Source organism: Brassica napus, chromosome A8, assembly GCF_020379485.1.
Source record: "Brassica napus cultivar Da-Ae chromosome A8, Da-Ae, whole genome shotgun sequence".
Taxonomy (NCBI): domain Eukaryota; kingdom Viridiplantae; phylum Streptophyta; class Magnoliopsida; order Brassicales; family Brassicaceae; genus Brassica; species Brassica napus.
The window spans coordinates 16,370,475-16,396,470 of NC_063441.1; the positions used below are offsets into that span (position 1 = coordinate 16,370,475).

Genomic DNA, 25,996 nt, shown 5'->3' on the forward strand with positions numbered 1-25,996 from the left:
AAATTTATTGCTAGAGTAAAATATTTCCTACAACTTAAAAAAATAGGGTTTTAAAAAATAAAGGTTTCACAACTTTTTTTTTATTTTTTTGGTTGTACTTTTAAAAATCAATATAAATTTTAAAAATCAAAATATGATGGATGATTTTAAAAGCTATAATGGATGATTTTAAAAGCTATAGATAAAAATTAAAATTAAAGTTAGCTCCTACAGCCCAATCACCAGTATAATACTATAATGTCTCAGAACTTGGAAAACTTTTATTATTCACGTTCCGCATATACAAAGATTTTAATAAAACAAGGCACAATACAATACAATACATAAACGTAGCATACACAAACTAAAAGAAAAAACAAGAGACCTCAAATTCAAACTTCTGACCATATATATAACACAAACACTCTCGACTCAAAAGCTTCTCTAGGCGTTCTCTCCTTCTTCTCAGTCTTCCCACTGAGGTTGAGTCGGCCACAACTTCTCTTCTTGTTTCCATCTCTCTTCCTCTTCCTTCTTCGCCTCTTCTTCTTCTCTCTTCCTCTCTTCATCTCTCATCTTCGTCTCCATGGATGCTTGCGGTTCTTGTGGTTCTCCTTGTCCTGGCTGCGGTTGGAACGGCTTTTGTGGTCCTTCTGGTTCTCCTTGCGGTGGTTTTTGTGGCTCCCCTTGCGGTGGTTTTTGTGGCTCTCCTTGCGGTGGCTGTGGTGGTTGCTGAGGCGGCGACTCCTTCTTCTCTTCGTCTTCCTTAAGCTTCTCCAACTCTCCTTCCGCACAAGCAGGACATCCCAACACAGCGGCCTCCTTCTGAGCTTCCAACAATCCAGCAATCATAAAACTACTCACATTAAACGACGCAGCCAATACCTCCCGGTCAAGCGACCACAAAACCGAGTTCTTCCCAGCCAAGAACTGCGGCTCATTATTCTTAGCCGAAGTAGTAAACCCAACAAACACCAACGAGTCATTAAGGAAAGACATTTGAGCCATTGGATGTAACCGTGGAACCGCGAAAATATCTCCTTTCTCTACCTTAAACCTCATGTTCTTACACTCTGATGATGATCTCGAAATGGAATTCCTAAGCACCCTAACCATTCCTGATCCTCTCACCACGACTGATATCTCGCAAGCCCATGGGTTCCAGTGTGGTCCCATCATTGATCCTTGCGTTAGATTCACCATGGAAACTCCAACCATTGAGCCTTGTAATACTTTAAGATCCTTCCTGTTGATGGTTATGGTTTGACCGTTAGGGCTTTGGAAGTCGGGTTGGGATTCGAATACATTGAATGTCGTTGCCTTCTTTGGCTTCTTCTTCTTTTCTTTCTTCTCTTTCTTCTTCTTCACCTTCTTGTTTTCCACTGAGTCTGCACTTGCATCTCCGGAAAATAGTTTGAGTAATCGCGTTTGGAGCGGCCACGTGTTGGTGTCGGTGTCGGTGTTGGCTTCACCTGGTGTGGTCAGCATATCGTGCACGATCAATGGTGGCTGTGTACGGTTCCTCATCAGCCCTATAATCTCCTCAGGAACCTAATCAAAAGTAACAAATACAGTTAATTAATCACACTTAGCATAACTTAAGATAGCATCTCCTATAGTATTTTTGTTGGTTTTATCTACTAGAGTAACTTTTTTTTACTAAACTATAGTAACTTGAGAAGCAAGATATACACATATTCGTATCTTCCAGCTCGCATAACCTAAAATAGCATAAACTATTGTACTTTTGTTGGTTTTACCTACTAGAGTAACTTGAGAAGCAAGATATACAAATATTAAAATTTTGCACCCCAAGTTACATCAATATCACACGTAATACATATAAAAACCTAGACATAGACAGATAACATGCGTACGTACCCCAAAAGCTGATTTGAGAATTGTTTCATCAAAACCAAACAAGAGATCTGTGACACTTGAATACGCACCAAAGCAAGGATCCTGCATCCACGGAAGACGATCCACAAATAAGAAGAAAGATATATATACAATATATATACAGTAAGAAAATGAAAAAGAGTCATATCTTACATGTAAACATTCCTGGCTGTTGGAAAAGATAGCGTAAATCTTAAGTTTGGTTCCAAGGAAGATATCCACCGGCTTGCTCTGTAAGTAGAAAACTGTACCGGGACGTAGCCTGTAAACGTCCCCTAGTCTTATCTCAGTACTTGTCGCTTGCGCCTCTACCCAATTCAGAATCCCACTTCCTATACAATCACAAAACCAGTTTTTAACATAATAGGAACAAAACCGCAAAAGCTGATTCGTAAACCCAACCAAATAAACTGATTTTGATCCTTTCTCTAGCCAACGTTAACCAAACCAAACCAAAATTGGGCTAATAGTTTACCCTTTTTACTTTTGCCAAATATTTGAGTTTTCATATAAAATGATGTTGTTTGTAACGGGTTACAAACGTCTAGTCACAATCTAGGCTTATCTTGTTCTATCTTCTTGCCAAGTTTACCGTAATTTATCATGAAAACAAATAATGAGATACTTTGCCAAATAACGAAGCCTAACCGAAGATGGAACACCGAACACGAACCGAGATTAAACCATCTCAACCCATAATCATGCAATAGTGGACTATATACTCAAAGCAAAATCAAGGGGTGAAACCAAATACATGCAGAGGAGCCTAAACGTTTACTAAAACGTTAATAAAAAAGTTTAAAATAATTTGGAGGTCTATAACTATATAATTTTTTTTTTGGTAAACGATAACTATATAAATTACTTGGTTTTCAGAAAAAAAACTATACATTACTTCTTAAAAATTTAGGTGTCAAAGTCAATGATCCGACCCTGAATACATGACACTGAAGCAGATTATAGATATGTACCAGAGTCGACAAAGAAGACCATGTCGGAATGAAGAAGAAGAGGGAGCATAAGCGCGTTTGGTTCCAGCGTTATGGAATGTATTTTGTAAGGGCCCATCCCGCCGCATCCATCGCCGATTTGAACGGTTGAGATCTGTCCGAACTTGTTCGCGAAGATTGGTTTCCATTGATCTTTCTTGATCAGAAGAGGCGATGAAAACCCACAACATGACGGTACAGCGGCGAGATCGTCGTTTTCGACCGACTCATCAGACTTATCATACTTAGCAGTCTTAGCCGAAGACTCATTGCAAGCGAATAAGAGAACGAAAACAACAAAGAATGATAATACTGTAAACCTAATCATCTCTATGTGTTTTTTTATTACTTTGTGTGCTATTCAATGTGAAGCGTATTCAATCATATAAGGAAGGGGAGGTGATGAGAGGGAGAGAGAACTCAAAAGTTCACAATTGATACGTGTCTTAAGTGTTTGGACACGTGCTTGAGTGCATGGTTCTTTTGATAGGAGTTCAAATTACCCGCTAAAATACATGGAAAGATTGGGCTGATAAGAACCGTTGATGATAATGTATTAAATGTATAAACAAAAGAGATGCATAGTTTGTATCGCAAGACCAATTATATGTCATGGGTTTAAATTGTATTTTTGTCACTGAAGTTGTGTTATCATGCATGACTTCTGTGGTGTCATATACGATTTATCGTTTAACGCTTTTGATGTTTCCGCCTGCCCAGGTCTCTTATCGTTTTTCCAATTCTTTGGACACCTAACAAGATTTTAAAATTTTATATTCAAAATATTTAATAGTTGCGCGATCATATGTTATTATGATGTCGTCAACATAAGCTGTGTTTTTCAGTTAGCGCTTCTGTATTCGATAAATATGGCGTCTAACCAAAATAGAGAAAAAGATTGATGTATTCGAACGTATTTTTAAGATGTTTGGACTTGCGTATCCCTCAGATAAATGACAAAATTACCAATAAATACAATGATTATAATTTACGATATTGACATATGCACAGCAGTCAGCAGCACATGGGTCTTATCTGTTCTAATATTTGTAAGCATGTAGAAAAATTTGTTTGGTACAAACATTTGAATGCTCTTACGCTTTACTGGTTGAGGAGTTACTCAAATTCATGTGAGTCGTAATGAGTTCCTCCAACCAACGGTACGGACTGTAAAAGAATGGATATTCCAATATCCTTATTCTGTTGTAATTAGTCAATCTAGTTACGATATTCTAGGGAGATCAATATCTCCAGTAACAACTTCATGTATATATCTCTTGTACGTAAACTGAATGAGATCAAGGAATCATATCTAAACTTTCAGACAGCATGAGAATTTTCGGTGATGGGATTCTGTAGTCGGTATTGAAATTGAGCTTACTCCATGATCTTTAGTTGCCAGAGTATCTCAAATATGTGTGTACAAGTTAATAAAAGTGTGTATAAATTATAAAACATACTAATTATATTTCACAATTATTCCCCTTAAATTAAACCTAGCTATGCGAATCCAAAAGCGATAAACTAGGTGCGAATTCAAATGTCTCAAACTTATCAGCTATATATATCATATCAAGCCTCACATGGACAGCCTTTATTAATCACAAACATAGTGGATTTTGAGTACTTTTTAAACAAAGACTACAACAATATTGAACAAACCATTCTTTGAAAGCCCTTTTACAAAAAAAAAAAAACAAACCATTCTCAGCTGAATGGGAGAGAATTGTTTGGATAGCTTCAGATGGATTGGGTTGGTGTAAAATTCGGCTCTTCACTCTGCGATATGTTTTTCAGGCGATGGATCATGCTATATGGAGAGAGAGGAATCAAAGAAGACATGGAGAATCTTCCTCGCCATTTATAGATTTGATCAAAAAAATTGATAAGACAATGAGGAACAAGTTCACTATTGCTAGGAAGAAGGGAGATAAGGATCTGGAGGGAGGAATGGCCGCATGGTTTGATGCAAGGTGAGAAGGTTGTTATGAGCTGCAGTGGTCTAGTAGGAGTGAGTGCTGGACAACCAGTAGGAGTGAGAGCTAGGTAGATTGGAAAAAGGTTGATAAAGGGATGAGAAAGCTGATGACTTGCAGGAAAAATTTCTATCTTTTTATTTGGTGTTTAACCAATTTTGTATAGAAAATTTAGGAAAGGACATACATAGTTGTAACAAAGGTCTTTTCTTTTTTAATTAAATTTAACATTCAATTTTAAAAAAAAAAAGAACAAACCATATAATTCAAATTTATCCTAATCATGAAAATATATGCATATAAATATACAAAGGCTACAACTTTGCTTCAACATTGTACGAAACATCTAATTAGATGATTAATGGAGGTTTGTACAAGTAACAGTAAAGTTTCTATTTAATTTAAATAAGAGTTTATTTAAGAAAAAAAAAACAAAATTTCTTGTAGGAGTCTCTGTCTGAGGTAAAATCATTCAAAAGCCTCTATTCAGAAAAATTCGAGTGTGTAAGACGGAGTTCGTCAATCAGACAAACCGACGTACGAATCTCCGATGAACGGATTCGCTTCACAGATCCCATCCATGGCGCTTCTCGGATCCGGCTTCACCAGCGAGGTATTCTTTCAGATCCGTTTATCGGGGATTCGTTTGTGTCAATGACAAAACTTTATGATTTACTCAATTGAATATGTTTTGGTTGGATTCTGCCATCGAATTCTCTTGTCCGAATTCAAAAATCACGGTAATAAATGCCTGCAGGTTTTGTCTGATCATCGAAAAAGGTTTGGTCTTTGTGAATGTTTTGTCTTCAGGGTTGTGTTGACGGGTCAATTTAGATTTCTCAACTGTCGGAGAATTCTCATACTTTGTGTTAATCTAATGTGAACTGTTTTTTTGTTTTGTCTAATGGAAATTTCAGGTTGGGTTACGAGTACTGCTTTCACCACTTAGTTCCAACATCGTACTTCGTACAGCATGGTGAGTTTAGGTGATAGCGCCATCTAGTTGTTAAACTTAATGGTACTATATGATTTTTTTTGGAGGAAGGATTTGGGTGATCGATGTGATTATGAATCTGATTAAGCAGATTGTATTTGATGTTGTTACGGGTAGGGAGTATTTTCCTGATGGTCTGTTTAGTCGAGTGGTCAAAGGTTCCGACCTTGTTGGAATAATGTAGGGTACCTTCAGGACAGGAGACAATCTCTTGTTGGTGAATATTGTCTTCTATGAATAGAGAAGTTTTGTTTTCTTGTTGCCTTTGGGTTCTTTATCCGATTAAAAAGTATTAGCTATAGAAAAGTCTGAGTCTTTGTTTCCTGCAGCTGTTCCATTGGCATAGGGCTGCCTGTGTATTCCACTTTCAAGGCCATTGAGAATAGAGACCAGGATCAACAACAAAAATGGCTTATTTACTGGGCAGGTTGAGATCATTGTGACTAACCTTTCTAATTATCTCCCTCATCTCTTCTTTGACATGGCATTTGATTATTTTTTCCCTCTCTCTCTCTTCCACCTTCTTTCGTTGCAGCTTTTGGTTCTTTCAGCCTTGTTGAAGTGTTCACAGACAAGCTCATTTCTTGGTACGCATCTCTAAAACTGTTACACAATATCATTTGTCTTATCATAAGCAGAGTATTGAGACTCGACAAACTCTGGTGTTTACAGGTTTCCACTGTATTATCATGCAAAGTTTGCGTTCCTCGTCTGGCTTCAACTTCCCACCATTGATGTACTTCTCCCATCTCTTTGTAGTGTCATCCTTAAAACATTTTATTAATCCCTTGCTGATCGGTTCTGCGATTCTCAATTTGCTTCCTTGTCCGGTGATAGGGAGCAAAACAAATATATAACAACCATCTTCGCCCTTTCCTGATACGACACCAAGCTAGAGTTGATCGACTTGTGGATGGAGTCTATGAGGAGATGGTACACTGTTACTTCCTTCATAACTCAGACTATTCTGCATTCTTCAGTTACTTTGTAAAAGCTTTATAAACACACGACATTTGTGCAGGTCAAGGTCGTTAGGTCGCACCAAGGAGAAATACGGTTTGTGCGATCAATGATCGCAAGCATCTTGGGATCAGGTTAGCTTCCACGTTCTAAATGTTCGGTCCTCAAATAACTACTGCTCTGTTACTAAATAGAATGTTATCCTGCTTGTTGTTCCAATAGCCAATGAAGTTACACCACCAAGCCAACAACAAGGAGAGATCTCAAACAGCAGTCCCGAACCAGAAGTATCAACGGCAATAGTCCGAGATTCAGAGTCTGAATCCGATCATGAAGAGTAATAAAAACAAACAAGAGTAGTCGTCATAGCTTTGCAGCTTTTTACAACTTTAAGGCAAATCACTATTACATTAAAAATGTCAAAACGATTGTATACGGTCACTTAAATCTCAAATAAGTTTTTTATCCTTTGTTGCAAAATCTCAATAAGACGTTATAAAGCTCCCCTCCATGTTTCCCTAAGCGTCAATGTGTTCATTCACCATCTTTAGATCCATCAGCATTCTGTTCTAGATTAGCTACTGCCTCTGGTCCATGCACTCTTACCAACTCATCCTGAATAGTGTTGTTCTCCGTCTTGAGCTTCTCACATTCTCCGGAGAGTCTCTGTAACTCATCTCTCAGACTTTGATTCTCACTCGTCAAACTCTCTACTCTCTGTTGAAGCTGCTCGCATTCCGCCTATTCAAAAAGGTGTGTATGGAATTGAGTAATTTACATCAGAAGCAACCATAGTGAAGTGATACTAACACAGAGATGATGATAATGTTACCTGCTTCCGCAATCTGGACCGTCTAGCTGATTCACGGTTAGATTGTTTCCTTTTCTGCCTCTTGAGCTCTCTTTCATCCTATTGAGTAGTAAACACATGAGTTTATAATCAAATCAGAGAAGCTACTTTGCATTTGAATATAAGATGAATGATGATTTGGTCTCACCTTCACAGCTACACCAGTCTGGGAAGACCATAAGTCCATCCCCATATTCAGATTAGTCCCTGGCGCCACTGGTTTCATTGGCATGGAACCTTGGATCTCACCAGTAGTATTACTCTGAGAACTTGCTGTTTACATAAACTATAATAAGTGAAGAGAAACATCGAGAAGGCAAGCAAAGGAAAAACTTAAAACTTGTGGCAGGTGAGAACTTACCATCAGCCAGCATCTGTCCGAAGCTTGGCTTTCTAACTGAACCTTGTTCCTACAATTAACATGAAATTCAGTTTAGAAACTCACAGAGCAGTGAAGCAAACGAAAACACGTCAGAATCATTTCAGTACCTGGTGGTTGGCATTGTCATCGTTTTCATCAGATGAACCAGCTGTGACACTTTCTTCACTGCACAATCACAATTACAATAAGTCTAATAATACAGAGAAGACCAATTACAATTAAGTAACACACTGAACAGAGCGTTTAAGGTCGCACCTTTGAGATACAGCATCGTTCCCTGAACCAGAAGGCGCCTTCTCACTTCCTCCACTCTTTCTTTTCAAGTTACCCTTTGGCTTCTTACCAGGGGCTTGAGCTTTCACGGTCTCCGTGTTGGTTGGACCAGAAGCCTGAGGCTACAAGAGAAGGATGTCAAGCAAGTTAGTACTTTATAATTAGTCTATGCAAGTATAATATAAACGATAACTCGAACGGTGTTAATAGTATGGAGAGTTACCATGGGCATGCCAGGATGGGCATAGACAGTCCCTGGGGGATACATTGCTGGATACGGAACTGGAGTCCCATAAGGCGGCATCATATGGTGCTGACAATATTGAACAACAATGAATAAAACTCGTGTAAGTGTTTTTCAAAAGACAAAAGATAAAAAAAAAAACTTATTTGCCCTAGGAAGCTTACTTGAGCACCCCACATATAAGGGTGAGGACTAGGAGATCCAACTGGGGATGGGAAAAAAGGACTTGGAGTACCTCCTCCTCCATAATAAGCCTAAAGAAATAAAACATACTGTTATGTTCTGCAGTTTCTCGAGAAAGAAGACACTACACCATGTTAGTGTGCATGTCACACGAACCTGCATTGAGTTTGACCAGTCTGCATAAGGTGTGGGAGGAGTGTCCTGCATTGCAAACAAGAGGTAGATACATCAAATACAAGTAGATTTAAAGAAATATTGTATAGGGACATGAAGATGAATGATTAACCTGTGCCGAGGATGCTGGCTTGGAAGGCTTAAATGGGGTCTTTTCCTCGCTCGTTCCCATTGTCTATGATCTGCAAAGAAGGAAGCACGAATCTTCTGAGACAGAAACTTTACTACAGAACATAAAAAAAAACGAGAAGATAATTATTACAAACATACAAGAGAGCCTGTTGTTAAACGCGTTCAACCAGTTCAATCTAATTACATGAATTTCTCCTACAGAACCTCTAATTACAAGAACTATGCATGAATTTGTCCTTACAGAATCTCTAATCACATAATTGTATTAACGAATTCAATCAAAGCTCAGCACACAATCATCAAAACAGAGTATACATCTGCACATGCAAAAGTGTTTACACAGAGAGAGAAAAGGAAAAGAAAAAAAAAAAGAACAGACCGATGTGGAAGTCCAGCTAGGATTTGAGACAACGATGAAAAGACACGTCCTTTCTTTTTTCTCAGACAGATCAGACAGAGACCAAAACTCAGGTCTCCAGCTCCTACGAAAATAAATTTGATTTTTTTTTAATCTTCTCTTACAGCTTCATTGAATCTGTCGGAGGAGTAAAGAACAGAGAAGGAAAAGAGGATTTTGAGATTGTCCGATCTGCTGTGGCCAAGTCCGATAGGAGAAGAAGAAAGAGGAAAGTTTGTAAATATTTTGGGGATTTAGGGTTTTTTATGATCTGACACGTGCGACAAGGAGACGTCCAGCTGTACACGTGTTAGTGGATAAGATTTTGACACGGTGGTGACAGTTGGTGTGACTCATCTACCCCATTTAAATATATCATTTATTACCAGTTTAAATAATTAATATTAGTGTTTCTTTCATGACAATAATTATTATTTCAGTTTATCTTTTATACATAACTAACTGAGGCTCCGAATGGTGACTGCAGTTTGAGCGGTGCGGACCAAACGGTTCAACTGCAGCGCGGTTTTAACAATTATAAAAACGTATAGATATATAATATATGTAGAGATTTTTGTTACTGTTAATTGCGGTGCAGGACGGAACGGTTGTAAACATTCGAAGCGTAAGGCTCCGAATGGTAACCGCGGGTTAGGCGGTGCGGGACAAACGGATTGGTTAGTGCGGTGCGGTTTAAAAGCGGTTTGTGTTAGTAAAACGAATACTGCGGGACAAGTGTGTTTCATCTAAAAAAACGGTTTGAAAAATATGTGAGTGGTGACTAAAATAATAAAAAGTGCGGGATGAATACTTGAATGGTATTTATAGACTAAATAGTGCTGAAAATATAAAATAATATTCTACTTAATATTATAAATATATTTTACATATTTTTATAAAGTACAAATAAATTACAATCAGAAAATACCAAAACAAATAAAGTTTTTTGACTAATCTCGATAGGTTTTAAAGAAATATGAATTATAAAAAAGTCATGAGTTAAATACACATCTGTATATATACATCTGTAATGAATAGTATAACTGCGGAAAACATAATATATTTTATATTTTACAAACTTATAAAATCAGTAATACTCATATAATTTTTAAAAATATAAATTGAAATATGAAATTTACTATGCTATTATTGAGATTTATAGACAATTATTTTATTTCTATAAATTAGAATTACTCTAGTTGTCTTTACACAAAATTTAATTAAGATATTAGTGATACTAATTTAATTTAAACAACTATTTTATTTAATTTCTTCATTATATTCACATATTTTTCATCTAAAATATCATATTTTTAAATTTCAAAATTATATTTAGACCTACATTTATCTGGAACCAAACAAGACCAAACCGAAAAACGAAGTTCGGTTTAAGTTTGGATCCTATCACTTATATTAGTGGATCCGATCTTAACGGTTTTTGGATCAGTTCCAATTCAGGTTTTCAGATCTGAGTAAAGTACCCAAACCTAAACTTGTTTATTTTATTTCAAGTATTTTATTGGATAAAGTATTGTATTTCAACTATGTTTTTTGTATTCTGATATACATAATTTATTTCAAAATTTTATGATCATTAGTCGGTGTACATATTTATAAAAAAATAAAAATGTAAAAAACAGTAAAAATCCACCTTGACTGCATCAAAAGCGATGCATAACAAGAACATAAACTCCAAATGGTGACTGCGGTTAGAACGGTACGGAACAAGCGGTTCAACTGTGGTGCGGATCTAACAGTTATAAATATGTATAGATCACTACAAAAAAAAGTCTATTTTACATCATTTATTTTAAATATTTGTATTAGTTATAAGTGATGTAAGATAATTTTGCATCATTTATATAAATGACTCTGAAAGTGGTGATGCAAATAATTTGTATCAATTGATTAATAATTGATGTAAATTTATTAAATATTTGTATCAACTATAAAATTGATGTCAATATATATATCAATTGCAATAAATGATGTTAACATTTACATCAACTTTTATAATCGATGTTACTATGATATCAATTAAATAAGTGATTTGAATAATTATGTCATTTATTAATAAATAATCTAAAATTAATTATATTTTCTAAATAAATTTAAATGTATATTAGTTGAAATTTTCGATTTAAAATAATAAATTTATACGGATTTTTAACTGATACAAATTAATAATAAAAAATTATAAAATATTTATTCACTTCCACAAATTATATATTAACACATACGAAATAATTAATTAAATAGAAAATTCAAATCTTAACTACAATTGTATATATAAAAAATACACAATTCATCCATCATACAAACTCACAAAGCATAAATAGACAAAAAAAAATTGCTAAACAACATTGCAAAACTACATTTACAAAAAAAAAAAAAAAAAAACATTGCAAAACTAATCATTATTCATATCTCCATGAACACTGCTTGTCTTTCTCCATGGACTTGGACGACTTCCAACTTCTTATGTCAACAATGCAATAAGTATGCCAAAATCAAACCTGAACAAAATCAACATATCCATAATAGTTTAAACATAAGAAACAGAAGAGATAGTGGAATCAGAGAGGATAATTATAGAGATTTTCATGTTTTCACCTGGTAGCAACATTGGTGGTGTCTAAGATTGTAAATTCTTCCGCCAATGACTCGAATGCCACAGTTCCCTACAGCCATAACACTTACAGAGTTATGATCATCATTGCTCAAGTTCTACATGCTGAGAGCAAAAAAAAAACAAAAAGAGGAGAGGAGATGATCTTCTCAAATTCTACGAGATTACAGAGAGAGCAAGAAAATAAGAAGAGAGGGGGAGCAAGAAAATAGGAGAACATGGTTAGAGAGAAAGAGGGAACGAAATTTCAGGGATTCGTTTGTTGAATACTCTCAAATCTAAGTAAATCAATTTAGGAGAAAAGAAAATAAAATTACAGAGGGAAACAAATATAATCTTATTGAACAAAAATAATAACATTGAAAAATAAAAATAATAATAATAAAATTGAACATATTTTAGTAAGTAATATTAATAAAAAATGATATAATTATATAATTGATATAAATTCATGTAACATTATTATTTTGTTAAAATGATATAAATTAATAGTTATTATATCATTTTACTGAACTGATGTTAAGCTAATTAATAATAACGTTAGTTATTATAAGTAATGTTAAAACGATATAAATTAATTATTATAGATATCTATTTTTTCATCATTTCACTGAACTGATATATATGTTATGATATAGTTTTATGTTAATAACATTGAATATTCTGACCTCAATGGTTTTGACATAATTACCACGAACTACAAATTTATTTTAACTGAGTTGTGCTAATATCATTTGTTTATTGATGCAATATTTGCTTCTTTTACTTAAATGATGTTAACTTTGTATCATTTCTATAAGTAATACTAACACAAATATATATGTATATCAGTTACGTAAATGATGTAAATCTAAATTTTGTATCACTTTTTAAAAAATGATGTAAACCAATATAGATTTGTATCAATTTCACTAAAATGATGCTAAGTAAATTAATAAAACATCATTTATTATAACTGATGTTATAAACACATATTTTGTATCATTTGTTGATAAACGAGTCAAACTAGTATCACTTATTTTTCTGATACTATTTATGTGATGCAACCCAAGTGTTTTTTTGTAGTGGATATATAGTATATGTAGAGATTTTTGTTACTGTTATTGTAGGGCGGGGCGGGACGATGGTCACCATTTGAAACCATAGTGCGAGATTTCATTTTGTTCTTTAAACATAACCGCTACAGTAGAAACTTTATTAATATATTACTTTTTTTGTTTTGATTATATAATTAGATGTGGAATAAATTTTGTTTGAATGCCTATTAGGCCATCTTCAACCCAACTCCAAAACACTATTTTAGTGTGATTTTGACACAAAAATCTTTTTCAACCCAACACTAAAAATAACACCATTTTAGTGTAACACTATAATTTCACACCAAATTTGGTGCACCACATTAAAACACTATTCATCCCACTAAAACACTATTTACTTATTTTATTAATAAAATAGATAAGTAAATAAATGATAAATAAAAACATAAATATATATAATATTATAAAATAATTTTTAGTGTGAAATTTAGTGTTATGGTTGAAGAAGAACTTTTTTTAGTGTTGAAATTATACTAAAATAATGTGATTTTGACACTAAAATAGTGTTATAGATTAGAGATGCTGTTACCGCATATGGCGTCTTTGCTTCCCACTCAAAGCTTAAGTAAAAGCTGTTTTCGAGGTTTGCATGATTGTCTCGATTTATTGAAAATCTCAACAGATAAAGTCTTAAAATTTCTATGTTGAGCATCAAAGTTTCTAGCTAGACAGAAAGAACATGACTGATAATATGAAGATTTGTCATAAAATTATACATTATCTCTCAGTTTGTACAAAAAAAGAATTTTAGAGAAAAGAAAAGAGTTTGCAAAGAAAAAAAAATCACATTTGTGTATCTAATGTTGTTTTCTAGCTAGTTGACTTGGCTCTCGTTCTAGCTAGTTGACTCTCGTTTTACCATCATGCATCAAATCAAATCCCTTATATATTAAAAGAGAAACATTACAACATATTTTTGTAGTCACATGTCATCACCACAATCATTCTTAGAATCTTTAGAAAAAAATGTTGGTCCGTATAAATATATAATAAATTTTTTATTAAACTAACCATAAATTAATCATAAATATTCTGCATTGTTTCCTTAAATAAAAATCATGGAATTACCTAATGTGGCTAAAGTATATATGACAATTAATGATTTTAAATAATAAAGATTTGATAAAAATCAGTCTATTCTTTATCATTTTTAATTCATTTTAAAATAAATTAAACAACTACATTAACTATATAATAAAAATTTAGATTTTTTCGTATATGTTATATTTTGAATTTGAAAAAACGAATATAAATGACTAAAGTTGTTAAAAATCTCACACTAAAATTTTTGTGATCCATGGTTTAAAATTTATGTTATAACAATATACAAATGATTACAAAATTACATAAATAGGAAATTTCATTTAATATATATTATATATACGCATAGTAATATTTTTTAAAAATAAATTATATACCATATAAAATACTGTATTTTAATTTCGAATTTGATTTGAAATTTGTTAATAAACATTTTGAACTTAATATTTAGATTTTAAACTTTGCATTGAATGTTTTTAAAAATTATAAATTACTAAAAATATTAAACATCTCATAACTTTTTTATTGTTATCATTGATTTAAAAAATTTGTTATAAAGAAATACAAATGATCAAAAATAATATGAGTATAAAATATTTTCTTACAGATGTCAATATTAAAAATGTATTATATATTTATGTTAATATCATTTAAACTTAATTTTATAACATATAAAATAGAAAAAGTATTTGTTTGGATAAATAAAATTTATTTAAGTATTTGAACCAATTTAATTATATACGTAAGAGTTACTAAATTTTTAATTATTCAATATATATTTATCATTTCATAATATGTAAAAAATATATAATATTTAAAATAATTTATATATAATATTCATTCCGCGTAAAGCGCGGATATTAACCTAGTAGTTATATTAAAAATAAAAATGATAATGATAATATTAATAACCAATATTTAAGACGGGCTCCTTTACTAAGCTACTTCGGTAAACACTTAAGATGACATATATGGGCGGGCCCACCAGGCCTCGTTTCATAAATCGCTGACATATTAAAAACATTTTATTTTCATCTCTTATTTTGTGCTAGCAAAGACATCATTTTTGAATATTAGCTTTATTAGCAATTGTATTTAAACTAAATAGAGAATCTACCAGTTTTTCTACAAACTATTATAACAACATTTTCTACAAACAACCCGTTCATCTGGTTTTGTTAGTTTCTCCTTTGTTTGGAGTTGTGATTCCTTCTCGTAGTGGTATGTCTCCGGAGTTTCGGTAACTGCCGGCTTTGTTTTTTGCTATGTAATTCACGTTGATGTTAATGGAATATTCAGACGAAAAAATGAAACTGGAGTTGTGTGCGTGTGTGACTAAAATATTCTGATTAAAATATATACAGAACAATTAATTTCATCCAATGGCCGACTTAACAGTGGGTTCAAACTCCAAATGACATAAATAGTTGTAAAAGTTGACTAATTTACAAAGATATGATATAGATATGAAAATTCACTCCAAACAAATCGTTTATCTTAAATAGAATATTTCATGGAGCATGCATGTGCATCACCATTAGCAACTAGGTGACCGATGTGATTGATCACCATATAGCAAAAGGTGACAAACATTTTAATTATCATCGTATGTAGACTCAGACAACACTCTAGATGCAGTGAATGTGTTGAAAGTTGTTACAAGTACTTAAAACGAACCGTCTTAGGAAAGAACCAGTACACAACGTTCGCTTTACACTTCACTTATTCGCCAAACATTTCTTCGTGGGTCCAGAGTTTTCTTTTTTAACTTTACGAGACCAGATTTTTTTCGGTCGGTAATTTGAATAATGATTTATATATGCCTAGATCAAATATATCAGAACGCCATTCAAAAGCAAAACAACTTAGTCAAATGTCTTTTAAGGAACAAACTTTGATTTTTATTCACACAGCTATTGCATTGATTGTTTAAAATATTTATATAATCAAACTAGATGATAGCTTAATTAATCTCTAAATCAAGAAGAAAAAACTGGATAGTCGCAGGTCTATTTAGCTATTCATCTTGATATAGTACTAATATGCATGCAACCAGATGATAATTGTAAGCGGTTCATGTTTACGATTTTGATATGACTATTGAGACATTTTCATTTGATGTATTCGAGTCATATCAATGATGATAACGGTTAAGTCATTAATAGAGCCAATATGACTGTTTTCTAACCTTAGTTGTCAAGTGACTATAAAACTCGACTCATAATGTTTAACCAAATTTAGGTATGTTTGATCCGAACTCCTCTTTATTTAATTTGTCAAACTCTTACTGATGGAGTTAAAACGTTTAACAACTATTTTGTTGTGTTCATGTAATCTAGTCATTTATCTTCTAGACATCTGCAATATATTAAAAGAAAAAATCAAGAATATTTGAATCTTGCATCGCATATTTGAGCCATACTTTTTTGTTAGTTGATAAAAACAAATTATTTGAAGACGACCATTAGCTTCTAGATATAAAGAAAAAGTCTTAATTACGGTATGTCTTAGTCACTTTTATGAATGAATCTTATACCCATCAACAGAACTATCAAATTCAACAAAAGTCCACTCCAAAATTTTCCAAAACTTTAACCGAACGAGGTGTTAACCTTATATAAAGTACATTGCAAATTAGTCACCAAGAAAATTATATATGACATACATATATGAATAGGTCAAACCCATAGGGGGGAAATGAGAACCCAAGTTAATTTGTTATTATAATTAAAAGATAAGTTATAATTGAAAGATAATTAGTTACTAGATCTTAACCCGCACAATTATGCGGATTTTTTTATTTCTATACTTAAAATATTTTAGTTTATACTCTTTCTTGATACAAATATATGATGTTTAAGGTTGTTCACATATATTAAGAGAAATTAAATATTTACTGTTATCTATTAATTTTTTTATTTTTCTTTTAATTAGTCTAATGTTTTATTTGATTTCTAATAAAATTCAACCACTTACATTTTTACATTTTGATTAATATTTTATTTTTAAAGCAAATTGCATTAATTAAACGTAAAACATCATACATTTGTATACAAAGAAAAAGTTAAAACAATGTATATTTGTATACTGAGGGAGTATAACAAAATGTACAAATAATTTAATGTAATTTAGTGTTATATATTATGTAATTTTTAATATCTATGTTTACGTGGCTTATATATTATTACTATAAATTTTGTATTTTTGTAAAAATAATTATTTTGAAAATTACTTTACATATTTTCTATTTAAATTTTAAAATTTATATGGAAGCAAATTAAATTGGACCGATATAGTAGAGAATTTTTTTTTTTTGAGATACTGTTAAAAACATAATTTTTTAAAGAGAAGCGATAATACATTGTAATTCAAAATAATTTTGTAATAAATATCATATTTGAGAAATACACTAAGTTGGATAAAATATCGTTTTTTAATTTGAAATAGAAATGAATCTTTCTAACAAAATATTTGTAAATTGTATTTTTGAAAATTAATCCATTTAAATTGTTATCATTAATTATATAATTAAAATATTTATATAATTTTATTTTTTTCTATAAATCAAAAACTGAAATAATTTTGAATTTCTAATTATAGTTGATGATAACTAAAACTAAAATTAAGTACGTTTTGAAAAAAAATTTAAATTGATTCTGAAAAGATTTTTAAAGATTTTGTTAGAACATTCATAAAAATAATTATTTGTATTCAAATAAAAAGATAAAATATTATAATTAATTCATGTAAAAGTTGATAAAATTTAAGGAATGGTCCAAATTAAAAATATTTATTTGTATTATGCAAATACAATAGTGTTAGGATTTTTAATATTTGATTCGGTTTTATTATTTGCAAGTTAAAATTCTAACATTATTGTATTTGCATAATAAATGTTATTATTATTATTAATTAGATCATATACAAGTATAAACTCTAGAATAATTAAATGTTATTATTATTAAGTATATTATAAATAGTTATATTCAAACATAGTTATATATTGATGGAATATTATATTTTTAAAATTATTCATATCTAATAATATTTTGATGGAATAAAAAGATAATTGAATAGGTTGTTAGTATTTTATCATGAAAATAAAAAAAATTTAAAATAATATAAATAATTTTCTATGGATAGTCTAATTAAAATATCACATGAAAGAAATCATAACTTCTATTTTAATAGCATAGATTACAGACTTTTTGCTTCGAAATTAATATGCCAGATAAAGTGACTCAAAATTACAAGATTGCCAAATTACACTAGCGTGAAATATATCGGCGTTATACAATTAAAATAGTCTTTTGATTTAGTAATATTCCTTCTTGGTTCACGACACTAACTGATACAATTAAAATATTACATTAAGCTGGTAATTTATCCACTCCTCTCCGTCCATGTAGCTGTTTTCCGGCACCGGATAAACCATGTTATCGTAGTCGTCACCATCTTCTTCAACTTTATAGTCTCCAAAAAACGACGTTTCATTGTGTTCGATGGAGACTGAAGAAGAAACTGGACTGTTGCCAGAGCCTCCTTCTACTCTTTCTGCCAATCTTTGGATCTCCCTCTCTGCATCAAAGAGTTGTTCCTTGAGCTGAAGAACCTGAGGAAGAATATATAATGTTAAGCAACTAATCACCATGCAAACATTTGATAAAATTTCAAATAAAAGTATTTTTGTTAGTGGGTCTAGTTTTGAGTCCCATTGATAAAGACTAGTGACTATTAAAAAGATTATAACATTGTACGGAACACAAAAGTATTTTATGTTGTGTGAATGCAATGAGATAGAAAATAAATGATACCTCTGACTCAAGTCGGCACTTGTCGACAACGACGTTGTCATGTGAGCTTTTGAGTTGGTTGTACTCTTCCTCGAGCCTTTTGTTCTTCCACCGTGCACGACGGTTCTGAAACCAAACGGCAACTTGACGAGGGTCAAGCCCTAGCTCCGCCGCAAGTTTATCTTTCCTCTCCGACTCAAGCTTATGTTCATCACAAAAGCTCATCTCCAACATGTTCATTTGCTCATCAGTAAGCTTTCTCTTCTTAAACAAGCAGTTACTTCCATCTCCGGCAGCCACCGCCCTTTTGCTCTTCTTCCTCCTTCGCTTCGGTGGCTTCACTTCTCCTACCAACCAAAAGCAAATTAGTAATTCGCTAAAAATAGAAACATGTTAAATTAAAGATTTTATTTACTTTTTAGTTTCTTGATGTGTATACCAAGATTTTAGGTGTAGGCAGTAGGCGTGTCGGTCGAGAACTTATTTTTTAGGAAAGACTCAAATAGATAACTCAACTGAATTGTATAACTTCTTCCAAAAATAAATTGGAATTTCTTTAGATAAACTAACTAAAAACCCCACTTGTAAATTTATAAGAAAATCTATTAAATTTTGGTTTTCTCAAAATTCAAAACAAACAAAAAAATGATGTGAAAATTTCGGACAAACCTTGTGGTACTATATGAGTGTAGACATCAGGGTACAACTGAGAGATGAAAGCCATGTTATGGTCACTCACCGTGGGGTTCATGTTCTTGGATATCTATCTCTCTCTGTTGTAATTTGTCTCACTTGTGAGCTGTGAGAAATTGTGTTGTGGAAGAGAAAGACCTGTAATTTATAAGGAGTGTTGCCAAGAATGAGTTTTTAATCTATCTTTTGAAGTGTTTGCCTAATGTGGGCTTCTTGTCTTTAAACCAGCTCACATGTAGAACCCGTTCTGTTAGACTACAATCTAGTTAAAGAGCATCTCCGACACTATTCAATAATTTACTATAAAATAAAATATGTATTAAGAAATTGTTCGATTCCACCCTATTTTCCATTCCAGTAATTTTTTTATTTTTTTGTTCATTACTCAATTTTCTCTCCAAAATAGATTAAATTTATAATAAATTTAATTTTATTATGAATTTATCTCATTTTAAAAGAAAAATGGAATTTTACATGGAAATATTCTAAGAACATTTGTGTCCGATGAAGTTACCTACTATATATTATATTAGATAATAATATGCATGCATTTGAGAAATTTGCACTAGCAAATTGAAAAATTGAGCTAGCTCTTCAAGTCTTTGGTTGGGTTTCTTTTCAATAATAATAAGCACAAAAGGAAATAAAAAAATTCACCTAATCCACGTTTTGCCAGTAAATAATAAATTTCACAATTTCACTAACAGAAAGGTAAAATAAAGCATACGCAGTATTTTACTTCTTTTCATTTGCTGATTTCTGAATTTTGATAATCAGTACTCTTTTCTTTTTGGTAAAATGATAATCAGAATTTTTATACTTGAAGACTACTTGAAGTAGTTGATTGTTGAAATTCTTTGGTTTTAAAATCCAATAGAACTCCGTGGATCATTCTCTAGTGGATTATAAACATGACAAAGCTCTAAACAGCTAATTAATCCTAAACCTTTTGGTTCTTTTAAAATAAAAATTTAAGATTCTCAGTTACTCGATTAAGACACTAATCACCACCACAATGTTTACGATCAAACATTCAATGCCAAGGCACAACGTGGACGGTCCAGAAAACACTCACGTCGAGTAAAAGTTTAAACAAATATAAATATAGTCAGCCAACCTGTCTCTTTGGTTCCTTCTACATCCCAAATCACGATTAGAGCTTTAAGCACATGGTTAGCAATTAAACAAATCTTGTACTAGCTCCTTAATTTAAGATTATAAATTTCCATTTTTGGAAACGTGGCATGTCTAATTACTCCACAAGCGTCCCTAATGACAGCTACATACGGAGTTTTTTCTAGATTGCTCTTGGGTGTGGCCCCATAGATTCGTGGGGTTTTCGGTTTAACGTATTGTTTTATAAAACAATCTCATAATCAGTCTTAATTTGTTATTATAAATTTACAATATTCTTTCTATCTCCACTCTTGCAGCTTTAAACGCGATATTGTATGTTTTCATGGTGGTCCAAGGTTATAAATAGCACAACATGAAGTATGGTCTTAATAAATTAATAAATCTTATTATAACACTAATACATATTTCGATTGGCTGCTACAAATTATTGCATTATCCAATCAGGTACGATCTATATTAGCTCTTAATAACTACAATAAAATAGTTAAATACCAAAAAATGTATTAACATATTGAAATGCCTATCTTCTTTCACATTCTAATCGTATTAGAAATTCATTTACTTATAACCAATAGCTGAAATTTGACCTTTCGGCTCTATTAACTATTCTCCTGATTAACAAACGAATTTAAAAATTGTAACACTATGATTGATAATTTTATGCAACTTTATATTAAGATCTTAGGTAAGATGATAAATATTAGGTCAATTTGACTACGTTAATTAAATAGTACGCTTTCAACCACGTAAAAAGAGACCCGCGGGTTAGCCACTAAGACGGCAACCATCATATCAGTTACAATTGAAAATTCCTACAAAAAAAATATTCCTACAATCATTAGTAAAAATAGTTAGGTATATAGAGGCACATGCACACTATACACTCATGCATAAAGACGCTTATCCATTTAGAGATCAAAAATACATTTTTTTTAACTTTAAGATCAGAAATACATACTTCGATGTACTATGAAACAATTCAAAGAAAAAACGTCTCGATCTATCAAACCTAAACGGATATTGATATGGATACAAAAAATGAGATCGAGAGAAAGATACGTACTTATATAAAAAGATCGATGATGATCACTCGAAAATATGTACGCATGCTAAGTTACTAACTAATAATTATACATGTAAAATCAAACTACTGTATATTTGAATCGCAAAAACATGAAAACTTTATGTCAAATACAACACAAGTGAGACACTGGAGTTAGTTTCCACAACTATTCTAAGCAACTTAACATTTTTAACCAAAAAGGAAAACTATTCTAGGCTAGATTATACATTTAAACATCGTTAGTAGGTTGATAGATTTCTAATCTATAAATAACAGTGTTGACAAAAATAAACCCAATATGAATTAAACCTATATTAAAAAGGCTTCTAATAGATATCACACAGGCTAAAAACTATAAAGCCCAATAACTGGTCATAGACTTGTAATATGAAACCAACAAACTTAGCCCAACTCAATATTGATCGAAAGTTACACAGGGCCGTTTTGGCTGACCTGATTAATGATCTGGTGACTGTTAAATCTTCGCTTAACCCGCTTTTTAATCACGGTAATTACTAAAGTGGTGATTGTTTATTTACTTACTGTTTTTAATACTATTTCTTTCTAAATTCGAAAATATTTGTACAACTCTAATTGATTAGAATAGCATTGGCTCTGAATAAATAAATGTAAATAGCTATGAATGAAAATAAAAAGTTGTGATATTTGGATATATTCATGTCCTAGCTTCATAGGCCATAGAAAAGAAATCTAACTCTTTTTTTATTAAGATATAACAAATCCATTGAGCATTTTAGATAATGACAAAAGATCTTGCATAAAAAATAAAATGTGCACTTTCTTAATTTCTATATTTCTATATGACATTAAATTTGTTCTCGGAAGCAAACAAAAAAGATTAATTTCATAAGCTCGGTTATAGACCAATTTTTTTGACCAAAAAAGGACCAATTTTAATCATATGACACTGACTCTTTTTAATTATTTTTCTATATGAAATATAACAAATACACATACTTGATTTTTATTACATTTTTCTGTACATGTTATTGAAATAATTAGTCTCATCATCCAAAAGAAGATAAATGTCTACTCAAAATCACAACAATAATTTTTTTTTTTTTTTTTATCATCAACTTTACAGAATCATATTGACTCTGTGAACCAAACTGGGAGATCTTGATCCATGTGAACAACCAAAGACGATACTTTCCTAGCACTGCGAGCTAAGCTATCCGCCTTCTTATTATGCGTTCTTAAAACATAGATGATCTCTGCTCTGGAAAAACTCTCTTTCAGGCTGTTGAAATCTTCCAAATAACTTGCAAATGTTGGCCATTCTTCTGGTTCCGAAACCATCTTCACCAATTGTCACAACAATAAATTTTATTTTTTTCTTTTCTAAACTGTTTACTATTTTCACTCGAAACTTCAAAATGAAATAAATAAATATACAGAGATTCAAATGCGAAAAATGTTCATTGGAATGGATTAAAATCAAAGAGAAACCATTAAAAACCTGGTTCAAAAACAATGCCGGAATGCTGTTGATTGTGTTTCAGATAGTCATCCTAATGTTCATCTATTTTGTTTCCAAATTTTGGAAGAGAGTCGATTAATATAACCACAATTCAAAAAGAGAGTAATAAACAATACTTACCAAAACATATAAATTTCTTCTTCCTAGTAAACTTATAAAATTGGCACTAATGTATCAAACAAACTCTACAAGTTAATAGAAAATTTAGATGATACATGTCACCTCAAAATCGTCAATTGAATTATGCTTTATAGTATAAAAGATTAATATTATTGGTGACGATGGAAAAGGGGTGGATGCGTCCTGAGTTTAAAGTACAAGTATTAAAAGTTATGATGTTCTTACCAAAATCTTTTTATGTTTTTCTTTTATCCTTCCGTTTTTTAATGGAAAATTCAAATCCGGTGATCAAGTTGATGATGACCACTTTCAGATCCTTGATCTGGCTAGGATGTTGATAAGGGCTTAAATCCACATCCTTGATCCCCGGTTAGGAATGTTCTTACGTGTTTTTTGTTTTGTGTTTCTATTTTATTCAGATGTTTTTTTATCAATGTTTTTTTTTTAATTATACCTTTTCGATTTTCAGTGGTGTGATTCTCTAATTGGATCTTTGATACCATGTTAGGAATGTCCGTATGTGTTTTTGGTTTTGTTTTCTATTTCATTTTGATGTTTTTATTAAATATTCTATGTTTTTTTAATTATCTATTCTTTTTGATTTTCAGTGGCAATTTTATCTTTTTTATTCGGTTAACGATGTTGATAAGGGATCAATGGGTCAATCTTATCTCACATACTCCCTGGCACTTGGGATTCGATTCTCACCTCTTTCAGTGAGTCTAGTGGGCCAACCTGGCCGACCCGTGGTGGCCCTGTAAGTCGAAAAAGAAGACAAAGGTTCAATGGCTTAATCCTATCCCACATACCGGATTTTTCCAAAGTCACCTCTCACCCTCACAAGAGATATCCCATGATTTTCAGGTTGTTTTTCAAAGACGGCTCTTAGTCTCAAGATTCTAGAATGACTAGAATAGAAAAAGCTATTTGCTACATTAGTGTAGAGCCTTAAAAATTTGAGCTAGTAGTTGTACCTTACATTAGCGTTTTCAAGGCCGAGAGAATCCAAACATATTCGGATGGTGTTTAGCTGATGATTTTTGGTTCCTCTGTTCTTGTTACGACTGGCTCTCCTCGCTTTAATTCAATTGTGGAACTTCGAACTGACCCCACTACCATTTCTTCGGTTAAACAAAACTCAGCTTTTGCTAAGACGAATTTAGAGTTAAATCTCTTGGATAAGATTTTCAGAAATTCAGAGATCCTTTCGGAGTCATCTAGCTCTTAAGAGAAGAAAATATTTAATGGTTCCATTTGTCTCCCTTCTTGCAGAAATTGCAAGTACCCTGGAAATCATAGTCATGCGCTCTATTTAGAAATGAGAATATGGCAATTCATGATTCTCTAATCTCATTGCAATTCAGAACACGCTGCTGATCAAACGAGACAGTTACCTTCCTAGAGAGATCAAGATAAATAATAACTCACTTGGAGATGTGTTACGGTTCTAAATTGTCTGCAAAAAAAGATTGCGTTATCATGTGTAAATCATGTGCAACTATAGAAAGCTACGAACTTTATGTGTGTTTACCTGAAAAGTTTGTTGTTGTCAGGACTTTACTCTGGTACAATTGAGTTTATTAGAGTATGATTGCGTGCTTGATGTTTGATTACAATGCAACAACTTTGAGTACAAGTATTCAAGTCCTTTTGTCAAAGCTTTGTCTTCTGATTGAGTCATTTCTGAAGAAATGCACAACTATAGAAAGACATGGACTTTATGGTTAATCTAGTACGTTGATTTTATAGTCTATGATGGAATTGATTACTTCATTAACTATATCATTTTATTTGTAAGGGAATCTAGTGCAGGTGTAGTTTCAGAATTCAATTGGATTTACGTCTATTGTGGACAGTGGCGAGGCCAAGAAAAAAGGATCAAAAAATTTAAAAGGGTCATTAGAAAAACCAAATATGGTTTTGGGAATTCATTGATATCGTTTTCAACTAAATATGTCACTCTCTGTTATGAAATGTAGGAGTGGGTATTTCGGTTTAATTACGGGTTCGTTTGGGTTCGGTTGGGTTTGGGTTATTTGGGTCTAAACAATCTTGAACCAAAGTCAACCCAAATTAGTATGGTTTGGTTTATGATCGGTTTAGTTCAGTTTTATTTCGGTTCGGTTTTAGTTTAGTTTGGTTCGTGTTTGGTTCAGTTTAATTTGGTTTTGTTTGTATTTTTCAGTTCAACCGAGTTAATTTTATAGTTTTGTTCTAGTTCAATTACAAAAATATGATTTATAAAAACCTAAACAAATCATCATTTGATACTAAATCATTATTTTTTTCATATTTAAACGTAAAACCAAACATCACAATAAATATGTAGAAAATGTAATTCAATAATTTTATATTATTATCTTCAAACCGAATATATATATCATAAAATAACCTTTCCGTTTCGATGTTAATGTATGTGATTCATATTCTTTTATTATTCTTTTAGTTATGCTTATTCTATTCATTTAAAAGTAAAATGTATAAAATTAT

At 31.9% G+C, this 25,996-nt stretch overlaps 4 protein-coding genes across 7 annotated transcripts; 1 reads left to right on the top strand and 3 right to left on the bottom strand.

Moving 5' to 3' along the window:
• Positions 1 to 238: 238 nt before the first annotated feature.
• Positions 239 to 3,245, bottom strand: LOC106361437 (vicilin-like seed storage protein At4g36700). Its single transcript, XM_013801177.2, has 4 exons — positions 2,850 to 3,245; positions 2,032 to 2,210; positions 1,861 to 1,941; positions 239 to 1,530 (listed from the first exon to the last, which is right to left on the bottom strand). The coding sequence occupies exons 1-4, from the start codon at positions 3,193 to 3,195 to the stop codon at positions 445 to 447; spliced, it is 1,692 nt and encodes a 563-aa protein (XP_013656631.2). The 5' UTR covers positions 3,196 to 3,245; the 3' UTR covers positions 239 to 444.
• A 1,942-nt stretch (positions 3,246 to 5,187) lies between these two features.
• LOC106361436 (HVA22-like protein k) lies at positions 5,188 to 7,268 on the top strand. 2 transcript variants are annotated; one of them, XM_048737835.1, is made up of 9 exons: positions 5,188 to 5,210; positions 5,291 to 5,456; positions 5,761 to 5,819; positions 6,167 to 6,264; positions 6,373 to 6,424; positions 6,510 to 6,573; positions 6,675 to 6,770; positions 6,859 to 6,931; positions 7,020 to 7,268. In XM_048737835.1, exons 2-9 carry the CDS (start codon positions 5,394 to 5,396, stop codon positions 7,136 to 7,138), a joined length of 624 nt encoding a protein of 207 aa, XP_048593792.1. In that variant the 5' UTR covers positions 5,188 to 5,210; positions 5,291 to 5,393; the 3' UTR covers positions 7,139 to 7,268. The 2 variants fall into 2 exon arrangements, with proteins under 2 accessions (XP_048593792.1, XP_013656630.1); XM_013801176.3 differs by lacking the exon at positions 5,188 to 5,210 and having other exon boundaries at positions 5,274 to 5,456.
• LOC106361435 (G-box-binding factor 1) lies at positions 7,098 to 9,675 on the bottom strand. Of its 3 annotated transcripts, none has more exons than XM_013801173.3 (11): positions 9,415 to 9,675; positions 9,016 to 9,085; positions 8,886 to 8,930; positions 8,711 to 8,800; positions 8,526 to 8,615; positions 8,285 to 8,424; positions 8,137 to 8,194; positions 8,009 to 8,057; positions 7,796 to 7,920; positions 7,630 to 7,707; positions 7,098 to 7,538 (listed from the first exon to the last, which is right to left on the bottom strand). In XM_013801173.3, exons 2-11 carry the CDS (start codon positions 9,073 to 9,075, stop codon positions 7,332 to 7,334), a joined length of 942 nt encoding a protein of 313 aa, XP_013656627.1. In that variant the 5' UTR covers positions 9,076 to 9,085; positions 9,415 to 9,675; the 3' UTR covers positions 7,098 to 7,331. The 3 variants fall into 3 exon arrangements, with proteins under 3 accessions (XP_013656627.1, XP_013656628.1, XP_048593791.1); XM_013801174.3 differs by having other exon boundaries at positions 9,016 to 9,107; positions 9,415 to 9,671; XM_048737834.1 differs by having other exon boundaries at positions 9,016 to 9,127; positions 9,415 to 9,671.
• An 8,685-nt stretch (positions 9,676 to 18,360) lies between these two features.
• On the bottom strand, positions 18,361 to 19,894 carry LOC106359952 (homeobox-leucine zipper protein ATHB-40). The gene is made up of 3 exons (XM_013799570.3): positions 19,662 to 19,894; positions 19,014 to 19,339; positions 18,361 to 18,811 (listed from the first exon to the last, which is right to left on the bottom strand). Exons 1-3 carry the CDS (start codon positions 19,741 to 19,743, stop codon positions 18,557 to 18,559), a joined length of 663 nt encoding a protein of 220 aa, XP_013655024.1. The 5' UTR covers positions 19,744 to 19,894; the 3' UTR covers positions 18,361 to 18,556.
• Between the last annotated feature and the right edge of the window lie 6,102 nt (positions 19,895 to 25,996).